This window comes from Arachis duranensis, chromosome 6 (genome assembly GCF_000817695.3).
Source record: "Arachis duranensis cultivar V14167 chromosome 6, aradu.V14167.gnm2.J7QH, whole genome shotgun sequence".
Taxonomy (NCBI): domain Eukaryota; kingdom Viridiplantae; phylum Streptophyta; class Magnoliopsida; order Fabales; family Fabaceae; genus Arachis; species Arachis duranensis.
In genome coordinates this window covers 8,789,200-8,799,670 of record NC_029777.3, presented here as the reverse complement: position 1 = coordinate 8,799,670, position 10,471 = coordinate 8,789,200, and the positions used below count along the sequence as shown (strand labels likewise).

The 10,471-nt window shown below is 31.7% G+C and overlaps 2 protein-coding genes across 28 annotated transcripts in view; both read right to left on the bottom strand.

Moving 5' to 3' along the window:
* The window catches only part of LOC107492417 (negative regulator of systemic acquired resistance SNI1), a 148,866-nt gene extending 142,374 nt beyond the window's left edge, over window positions 1-6,492 (bottom strand). For 3 of the 27 annotated variants that reach the window (XR_008010586.1, XR_008010583.1, XR_008010611.1), the window contains exons 1-2: window positions 5,910-6,474; window positions 5,097-5,216 (exon numbers count right to left, since the gene is read on the bottom strand). Coding sequence is in view for 5 of the 27 variants with exons in the window: in XM_052263227.1 (XP_052119187.1) it covers window positions 2,901-2,970; window positions 3,076-3,146; window positions 3,465-3,515 (192 nt within the window). In the remaining 22 variants the exon portion in view is untranslated. The other 24 variants (XR_008010590.1, XR_008010581.1, XR_008010576.1 and 21 more) reach the window with 19 other exon arrangements.
* A 40-nt stretch (window positions 6,493-6,532) lies between these two features.
* LOC107492441 (rho GTPase-activating protein 2-like) lies at window positions 6,533-7,967 on the bottom strand. Its single transcript, XM_052263223.1, is given in 4 exon segments — window positions 6,533-6,599; window positions 6,601-6,878; window positions 6,987-7,107; window positions 7,466-7,967. Coding segments are annotated over 4 exon segments (777 nt in total). The 5' UTR covers window positions 7,777-7,967.
* Window positions 7,968-10,471: the final 2,504 nt, after the last annotated feature.

Here is a 10,471-nt window from a genome sequence, read left to right as displayed (position 1 = left end):
GTATTTGAGTGATATCTGACTGATATCTATGGGTGTATCTGACTCATATCTATGGGTGTATCTTACTGATATCTATGGGTGTATTTTTCATTTCAGAAAAAATAGCAGGCATTACAGAAATACACCCAAACGATTACATAAAATACACCCAAGAATAAAATATAATTTTTTATTATTTATTTTATAAGTAAAACTAAAAAAAATATAAGAGGAAAATTATTTAAAAATGAGAAATTATGTTTTACCTTTTAAAGTGAAAATTTAAAATTTTGAGAATTTAAATTTCCTAAACAAAGAGATTCATGGTATTGGTATGGTTGCTAATTTGATCTCTTTTTGTTTTTTCTCTTCTTCTAATAAAAAAAATATTAAAGATCAATAGTTTTGTTAATATCATTCAATATTCAATATTTTAGGTAATATTTTATTGTTATACTATTAATACTTAGAGTTTAGAATTTAAAATTTAGTATTCATAAAATGTTGATAGAAATTATAAATTTTATTAATCATGTAATGTTTTAATATTTGTTGAAGACTTACATTTCAAAAGTTTAAACATCTTCTCTAAGTAAGAGTCTCTTTTGAATTTGTTTGATTTTCTCATAAATATTTTTTTTATTTGTCTTATGCTATTTTTTATTATTGGGATTTACTAAAGATCAAATTCTAGATCTTTTAAATATAGAGTTCTAATACCATATTATAAAAATAATAAAAAATATTAATTATCATATCTCTAATAATTTTTTATTTATTAGGGATTAAGATCTTTGATTTAGGAGTGAGCATCAATTGTGCATTAGAATTTAGAACAGCTAAATCAGCAAAGATTTTGAGTAATAAGACAACCTACTTTTGCTTAAAATATGAATAAATTTAGGGTTAAGTATGATTTTGATTCTTAAGGTATAGGTCAATTTTTTTTTTTGTCTTTAAATTTTTTTTTCATACAAAATTGTCTCTAAAGTTTAACTTAGTTTTAAAATCATCATTTTTACCAAAAAATTATTTTTTATTACTAAATTACTCCTAACTAAAAAAAATGGGTTAAATTAAAGGGGAAAATGGATCACTCAAAGGGGGAAAGAAAGAAGAAAGGGGAAGGGAAGGTGGGGAAGAGAATCACGCGAGGGGGAAGGGAGGTCGTCGTCATCGCGTTGTCGTCGTCGTTCTGAGCTGTTTCGTCATCGCTAGATCCACTACTGTTACGTAATATTTTTTCACATTTTTTATTTTTTGCTTACTAATTTAATTCTAATTGGATCTTGATTATCCGATCTATTTCAACTCAAATTTAATCGGTTTAAATTTAGTAAAAAAATTATAATAACTCAATCTAACTTGAGCTCATCAAATTTAATTAGCCTAATTTTTATACTCACCAAAACTCTACCTAACGTGCTAGTTTGATTATATCTTTAATAATTTTTTTTGTATACACAAAATATTTTTTATGTATATAATCATTAATTTAGTAATAATTTTTAATATGTATATAATATTTTTAGTGTGTATTTAGTTTTTAGTTAAACAAGTATAAAAGTTAGACATACTTTATAAAAGAAGTTTAGAAAATAATCATGATTATGAGAATGAAATTGAACTATTCAAATTCGATTAAATTTTATTATATACGAATCAATTCCAATTAAATAACGATTTAATTTTTAAAAGACCAAACAAATAAATTTTATGAAAAAAAAAGCCAATGAGCACAATTTCAAATTAAGTTTCCAAGGTACATATTCTTTGTCCACTATTGTCTTTGCTTAACATTAGTTAAGCAAATTCCCTCAAACAAGAAATTTTTTAGGTGCTCATGCTTCTTGCCACCGGTTGTGGGGTGCTTCCAACAGCTTAAAGAGACCATATGAATGAACTAATTTGCCATGAAATGAAACTAGTAAATTAGTTCTCAATTCAAAAGTTGAAAATACAAAAATCTGGTCTTCTATATATTTTAATTCATGGACTTCCAACAAAAATTTTTAGAAGTTGCAAAATCAATTTCTAGGACTAGGACTAGGAACAATTCTAAAGCAGAGCAAAGTAGAGGCTCTACAAAAACACATTCAGCTTAAAATAGACAACCTAAGTCGGCAAGAGCAAAAGCGAAATCAAACAATCATGCCTTATAGCCATATAGAATATCAAGAACTGAACCAATAACCCCGAAAAATTTCTCTCGTTATAACCAAATTCACCAATCACATTATGCAAAATGCTTACAATCCATGTATGAGGGTTAGGAAGACAGTAAAGCTTTTAAATAACAGGAATCAAACCGTTACTTCTATTACAGAACCACCTTCCTACTAAAATAACAAAAAAGGAATACCTGTGACCAACAAGGAACTGCATACATCTGGACCAATTTTTTTAATAGAACTTTTAGTGCCAGTTTTATTTGAGAAGCATTTCAAAGCCACTTCAAATGTTGCATCCTCAGGAGAGCCATTTGACTTTCGAGTGTGAACAGAAGGCTGCAATTATGTATAAAACAAACAAAATTAAATAGAGATTATGAAACCTGTAGCTTACTATCCGTTGAGTCTCCATTTCAAAAGTAACAATACATAATGTTAAACAAGTAGATTTTCAAACAATCTAGCTGCTGATTACCTTAGTCATGTATTTCCACAGGTAATGCACAACTATTTCCAGTTTCCATTTTGGTTCACTGAAGGTCTGCAATCACGCTCAGTAAAAATAGAACGATTAGCCATAACATAACTGTCATGTCATCAATACTATGTAAATATCATATACTGAGATTTATTTTGATTCTTGATTAGTATAACTAGAAGAAAATGTTTCAAAAGGAAAGGGATAATCCTATACAGACAGCTATTTGCAAAAAGGGTGAGAGGAGCAGAGAGACAATGTTCACACTCAACCTTAAGAAATAGGGGGATGGTATCTATGCTGTAAGCTAGTTGATCTAAAATTATGTCCATCAAAGGTTTTCTGCATCAAAATAGGATGTCAGACATATTTTAGCCAGGAGCATTGAGTAAAAATGAAAAATCAATTGAAAGGAACCTAGAGAAACATAATAATCGAAACAACTACCTCAGACCATCTGCTCTTGTTGTGTGGCCTTCAAGATCTGCTTTCTTCCTTGATATATCAAGGTCCTTAATCTAAAATCATCCGGAATATTAATTAAAAAAAAAAAAGTTGTTTGAACTTCAAAATACATAATCTTTTCAGAAACTTACCATAACAAAAAACTTATCCACAGAGACACAGATGTTTTTCACTACTTCATGTAAAGCAAAAGATAATACAGTATGAAAGTGTTTGGATAACTGAGATTCAGTATTCTTTTGAATCTCTAGATGTGCATGTTAGCTCAAACCAACAAATAAGCAAACCATCGAACACTTGGTGTGCACAGCGAAATTCATCTAACCTAACTGCTCCTAATGAAAAAGAAAAAGAGAAGTTATGCAACCAACCTGCGTAGCCAAATTGAGAATAGAAGATACTGGGACAAGAAAACATGACATTTGTTTTTAATCCTGCACCAAACCAGAAAAATTGAAATAATGAACAATATGTGCAGATATATGTAATACCGAAGAATAGGCTTGCAGGGCTGAACTTGATTTCATTTGCAGCCCCAACTACTACTAGGACACCAAATGTTTTCAGAAGTGCTATGTAAGGATCAAAAGGATGATCACCAATGATGTGTCAATTATATAGTCTAGTGTCTTTGTTAATCCCTACATGTATACATATATATAGCAATATTAGTCAACATTCAACTCAGTCATCATGTCATGAGGTAGAAATCTTACTGTTGCACCAAATGCTCTTACACTCATACACTATGAACCTATTTATAGAAAGGAAAATTAACAAAGTGTTACTATGTAATTACCGCTGATGATGCAATAGATTCCAAGTGATTACAATCTTCTTAAAATAAATGTCCTGATTTTTTTTCTCGGCCTAAAACATAAGGCGGAAACAAAATATATAACTTTAATTAATTGTTCCATAGTGATAGTCTCAACAGGGTATAGCTTCACTTATTCCACGCAGAGTCTAGGCACCCAGAAGTATAGCTTCACTTCCTATGTATTAGGTTATATTAGTTCAACAAATATCCATGAAGTGGTTCTAACTAAATCGAATAGGATAAGCACTGATAATGAAACAAAATCATTCTTAGATTAATAAGAGCAAAGTAATAGTAATAGTAATAGTAATAGAAAAGCACTGATAGCTTGTGCAGCAGGTTCATCAATTTCAATTTTAAGGAAGGATGCTGAGCCAAACTAATAAGAGCAAAGTAATAATAATAAAAAAATGAAATCTATAAGTCAATCAGTATCCGGGAAAGTGGATTGTAATCCTTTTCACTCTTCTAGTTATTAATGGAAACACACTTTCATAAAAGGTGTTCTAAGAGCTCTGCTCTTATAAATTTTAGTTCCATCTGGGCAACGAGAAGGAAGTACCCACTTCCTGGAAACAAGTATAAGTGGACAAAATCTCCCTCAAATAATAAGATTCACTATATGTTATTATTCAATAGAAAATATTATATGTTTGCATGAAATACAGTTCTGTCAAAGGTGCCAAAATTTGTCTATATTACCATCATAGATATAATCTAAATAAGCCTGAAATATTCATATTCAGGGTGAAAGCATAAACATTCAAGATCAAACCACATTGCAAGGTTTGAATTAATACAAAAGGCATTCGAGGTCAAATCATTCCTGAAGTTCCACAAAATAATAGACGCGTTACCTCTCTTCAATTACTGCTCTAAATGCGTCCACGAATACTTCAACATTCTGTTTTGAACATTAAAATTCAAAGGGAAATAAACCAAATTGGATATGATTTTAGGACCAAAACAAAGAGAAATAAAAAACCAAACTAATAAATAAATAAAAATAAATAAATAAAATGTGTTCCCTTGTTTTGCAGCCACTTATCCAGTTATCCTTTATTTCTACTCTCTCGCTGACACAGCCAAAAACTGACCATAGGTAAGGCTTAAATTGTTTAAGATATTTTGTAGTATATTTTGTTTAAGATCTGAAAAATCAATTTTCTGTAGGCATATGTACCTTAATAGCTCCTTTCAGCCCTTTCTTTGCATAATCAACTGGCGTGTGGTTATTTTCAATGGAGGCAATGCGGCCAATGTCAATGAAGTCTCTAGAAGGAATACAAATTGGAGTCCCAACCTATCAAATAGAAGATATTACATACAAATTCATAGAAACCATGAATCACGAAACAAAATAGAATTAACAAGGCTCGTTCATTATACTAACAGTAGAACCCAAACAGATAAAGTCGGTTTTAATGATAAGAAAATTCTTTCAAGATAAGGTTTAGAGATCTCAATCAGAACAACAATTGGGTTGACTGGGATCACTCCAAAAGATAATGATGCAAAACAACATAAATTAGTAAATCAATGCTTTGAATTTTCAAAATGTGAATTAAATATATATTATAAACAATACCAGTGTAACAATTTTTTTTTTTTTCTTTAAGTGATACTATTTTATTTAGTACACATCTCTCCTCTGAAAACCTCATTCTAATCAGTCAGAGTATTTTAAATCTATGTACTTAGCACATTGCATTTCATGAACTGGTAATTATAGTTACCTCGGAAGCAGAACTCTAAAAGGCACAATAGATTATCTTCAACGCAAACTTTTAGGCAAACTTTTAGCCATAACAATTAATGGAGCTACTTTCAAAACCAAATTCGAACCTTGAAGAGGATTCAAGAACAAAAATCTAAACCATAAAATAAAAGTGGAACAGATTGAGTTTTAGATGCAATAATAACGTATGAACAATTGAATTCCAAACAAAATATAGATCAATAGAAATTCCAGAATCTAAAATAGATAAAGACATACATGTAGGTTTTAGATCTGGTGACACGATGACTCGACGATACTGTGAACGGCGAGGATGGATGGCGCGAGACAGAGAGAGACATAAGCTGAGAGGCGGCAGAGGGAGCTCGTGTAACGCGAGCAGCAGAGGAGGGAGCTCATGCGAGCGAGCGGCGGCGGAGGGAGCTCGTGCAAGCAAGCAGTGACCGAGGGAGCTCGTGCAAGCGAGCGGCGACAAAGCAGAAGCGACGGAGAAATCTGCTTGTAATTTTAATTCGTTGATATTTTTTACAGTAAAATTTTATTGGAAAAATCTGCTTGTAATTTACTATTTCTTAATAGTAATTCTTTATGAATTCGATGGTTGAATTTGAATGTGTATAAAATAAACGACAATGATTAATATATAATTATTCCATCATGTTATCCAAGGGACAAAATAACAGCATGCTATACAGAAATGGCAACTATTTTAACTGTAGTTTGTTTGGTAATAAATATTGCAAATTGCAAATTCTTGTCTAAAAGAAGGTAAACATGACCAATTAATCCATTGCTACAAAATTTTACATATCATTTCCTCAAAACATAAGGATACCATATCAAGTCAGTACAACAAGAAAATGCTAACAATTAATAAGGCTTCATACCTGAGTCATGTTTGGAGCAAAAACCATAGCAATATTTCTAGCATCCATTTTGTTATACTCCTACAACAACATCAGTCATGAGATCAATGGCCCAGTTGAGCAAGGCTGACTCAGTTGTCTTTAGCTGCTTCACAAGCTCATCTTCTTCTGTATTGCACTGAAGAACTTGTTCAGGGGAAAGTCCATCGAGCACTCCCAAAGGAAGTTCTCGCAACCAAGCTTTAATTAGCCCTGCCAAGCAATGAACATCAATGTCTTCCGGCACAATGCCTCTGTTCAGCTGGTCCCTTAATAGCCCCTCTTCACCGTTTTCCGGGTTTATCCTAAATATACCTTCAGCCTGAGAATTCAACGAAGAAACAAAACAAAGGGACAACAATTAGTTAGTCTCATATTCTAATACTGATTCTCACAAGGAATTAGTGTTACAATGTCATGAATTATGTACCTTTAGGCCTCCCTGTGAGTATAATCGCTCCTGCATTAGCAAGAGAATAGTGGGGACACTGTTTCCTTTTGAATCATAAGAACATTGCATTGATTCAGCTGAGACACCAAAAATACTAACACTGCAAGTATTGATGATGGAAAAATCACATTAGAATAACAGAATTACAAAATGTAAAAAAGTATCCATGAATTAAATATTCTAAAAGAGGGTGAAAATAAGCATGAGAACTTTTCAATCCTATGTTTCCGTTACCGTTAGGGATGCTTTTCAAGCAAATAAAGGTAAACGCTAATTTTTTTTTTTAGCTTTCAACAAACATTCCATCTAACTTTTAGTTATGAATCTGAGAATCTTCTTTCTTTCCTTTACTTTTCTCCCATCTAACGTTCTTCTATCACATATCTGAAGTCAACCCCAATAAACTTGACTAGTTTCAATGAAAGCATGGATTGTACGAAAAATGTTAAACGAAGTACCTAGCACTGGGAACAGGAGCGGGAACATGAACCTCTAACTCAACGGGAAGACCAAGGAAGCCATTGAAGCGATCGAAGGTGACATGACTAACGTGCTTAACGTTTGTGGGCCATCCAATCTCCATTTGATGAACGGTATTCGATATCACATCTTTGGGACTGTCTACACTGCAAGCCACCATTGATTTCCTAAGCGCCGCCAAAAGAACCGCCACCGGAGACAGCTGGTTCTGTTCGTCGTCATCTTGCTCCGACGCTCGCCTACCACCACCGCATCCAGCGCCCTTGCTCACCATCACTGCCCCTGTCATTCTTCTTATCTTGTCTCTGTATGTGTGTGTATAATGTGCAGGAATGAAGATGGAGACAAGAGAGGTTTAAATTTGAGGATGAGGCTTGTTACTTGTTTCGTTTGTTTGTGTTTGTGTGTGTGTGAGTGTGGGGTTCTGTGTTTGTTGCATTCATCTTCTTTTGAAGGCTCGCTCTCTCTCTTTTTGTACTTCAACGGCCACTCGTTTCAAATTTTGCTTTATCTACAGTCTTCTCTCTCTTTACTCCTCCTTTTTGTCTCATAATTACCCCTCTTTGCCACTCCACATTCAACACCTTACACCAGAAACATTTTCTCCTATTAAATCTACTCTCTGTAATTGGAACATCATGTTTTCATTTATGATTTTTTATTTATTTTTTAAATATTTTTAATTATATACAATTTATGAAAGAATGTTATTTGATTATTATTATGTTAACTAATTTTTTTTGTTAAAAAAATATGTGAAACAATATGTAATAGATATAGATAAATAGATAGTAATTAATTTAGTACCTAATTTTTAGTATTGATGGAATATTTTTTATTTAACTACAGCTTATTGAGTAAAATTATTAAAAATATATTTTTTTATTAAATTAAGTATTACTGTAGTAAGAAAATGTAACACAAGAAGACTCGATAAAATAGGAGAGTGTAGGCAATCTAGGCATATTAAAGGTTTTATTTGTAAAAACGTGAAGTTTGTATTTGCTATTTATTATGAGCTCACATGACATCAATGTGTGAAAATTAAGGCCATTGAACTCCAACTTGGCTTACAAAACTCAGTACCAAATCTACAAGCTCGTTTTCTCTGAATGCAAAATTCATTGAGCGCTTAAACGAATTTTTGTATGCGTACTCATTACCGATAAACACATTCAAACAATCATTAAGCAAATGTACTTTGTTCGATAATGTTGTGTAATGAGTAATGACAATTACCAATTTCCAATCAATCACATTCTATAAACATATCTTTGTAAAATTCGAATTTGTTGAAGACCGTTGAATAAAGAGATGACAAAAAGAGTTATTTTTTTATTGAGGGCAAGATCCCCTTGCTTCCATCATCAAATCATTGGAGACAAGACAACTTTGGTGCGATACCCTTCATATAAGGTTCTTGTTTTACAGATTCCAAATGTATTATGAGAAGCGAACCAAGATGCACTAATAAACGTTACTGCCTTTTTCTATTAATAAACGTTACGTTACTTGCAACTTTTTTGAGAGTTGTTACTTTCTTTTCCTTTTAAGAAAGAAGAGCTCCTGCTTGTGTTTATGGATAACACTAGTCCTTCATTCAGCATTTCAGCCTTTTAATTTAATATTTTATTATTTTAATTTTTAATTAATTATGTTTCCTGTTTTTAAGAAACTACAATTAGTTTTAGAAAAATACTACTTACATTTAAAATTCAGCATTTATTCAGCTTTTTAATTTAATAATATTATTTAATTATTTTCTAATTAAGTCACTTTACTATTTATTAGTAAACATATTGTTAATCATATTTAGTTTAAATTTTATTTAATTAGATGTGTCTGTTTTAATTTTTTACTAATTAAAGAAATAAGTTAAAAGATACTTGGTTGATAAAAATAAACTATAAGATAAAAACTCAGGTAATATATGTTTAATAAGTTTTCCTTCTAAAAAATATTTTTGCACAAGTATATTACAAAAAGAAAAATATATTCACTTTATTATGGAAGTATGTATTTTATAAGAGTACTTATAAATGACACAACACAACAAACTAATATTCAAAGTTCAAACTCGATTCGTTACAACATATTAATGATAGATTATGACAAACACAAGTCCAAAAATAGAAGATAACAATTTTCACAAATCCACAGAAAAAAAAATCTCAATCCATGCCCAAAATCAAGCATTTTCTACCATTAGGTCTGAATCCACAAAAGAAGGGAGCACTTATGGTGAACCAATAAAAAAGAAAATACACAAAAATCGTTAGACTTAATCCCACTTTTAACCAACTCTATTGTATTTGTGCAATACATTCTGCGCAAAGTATTTGATGGAACTCTATATGAGAATTCCATTCGATGGAACTCTCAAAAATATTTATGAATTTGCCCCATTTCACTATCTTATATTTATTTATTGGAAATAAAATATTAAGTTTATTAACAACCTCATATATAACAGGAAGATTAATTAGACTTCAACACTACAACAAATTCACGAACACCCATCTGAGGCGGTGGTCAACAGCAAAATCGTGATAACATCACTGTCAGTAATCTCAGCTGATATTGGTTAAGATATATAGTGCATTTTTCCAAAGAAGCACACTTGTGAGTTGTTTCAGCTTTTCCAACTTACGAGGAATTGAACCATTGAGTTTACTCAACTTAAAACAGAACTTGAGTTCCGGTTGTATGAACTAAACGGAAACATCAATGTCATGAGGTTGTCAAGTTGTGGCGATTCATAAAGTTTAGAAATGAAGGAAGGAATGGAGTCAGAAAAGTTCAATTAATTTGCTGAAGGGATTTCTAGCTGGAGCTCTTCTGGCATGATTTTGCTGCTGATCGCACTTTCGGAATTTAGTCCCTGACTTACTAATTGCATTATTTATGTCCCTGACTTTATAAAAATTGCATCAAAGTTGTCCCTAGTCACATCTCCGGGTAAATTAATAAACGCCGGCAGTGAC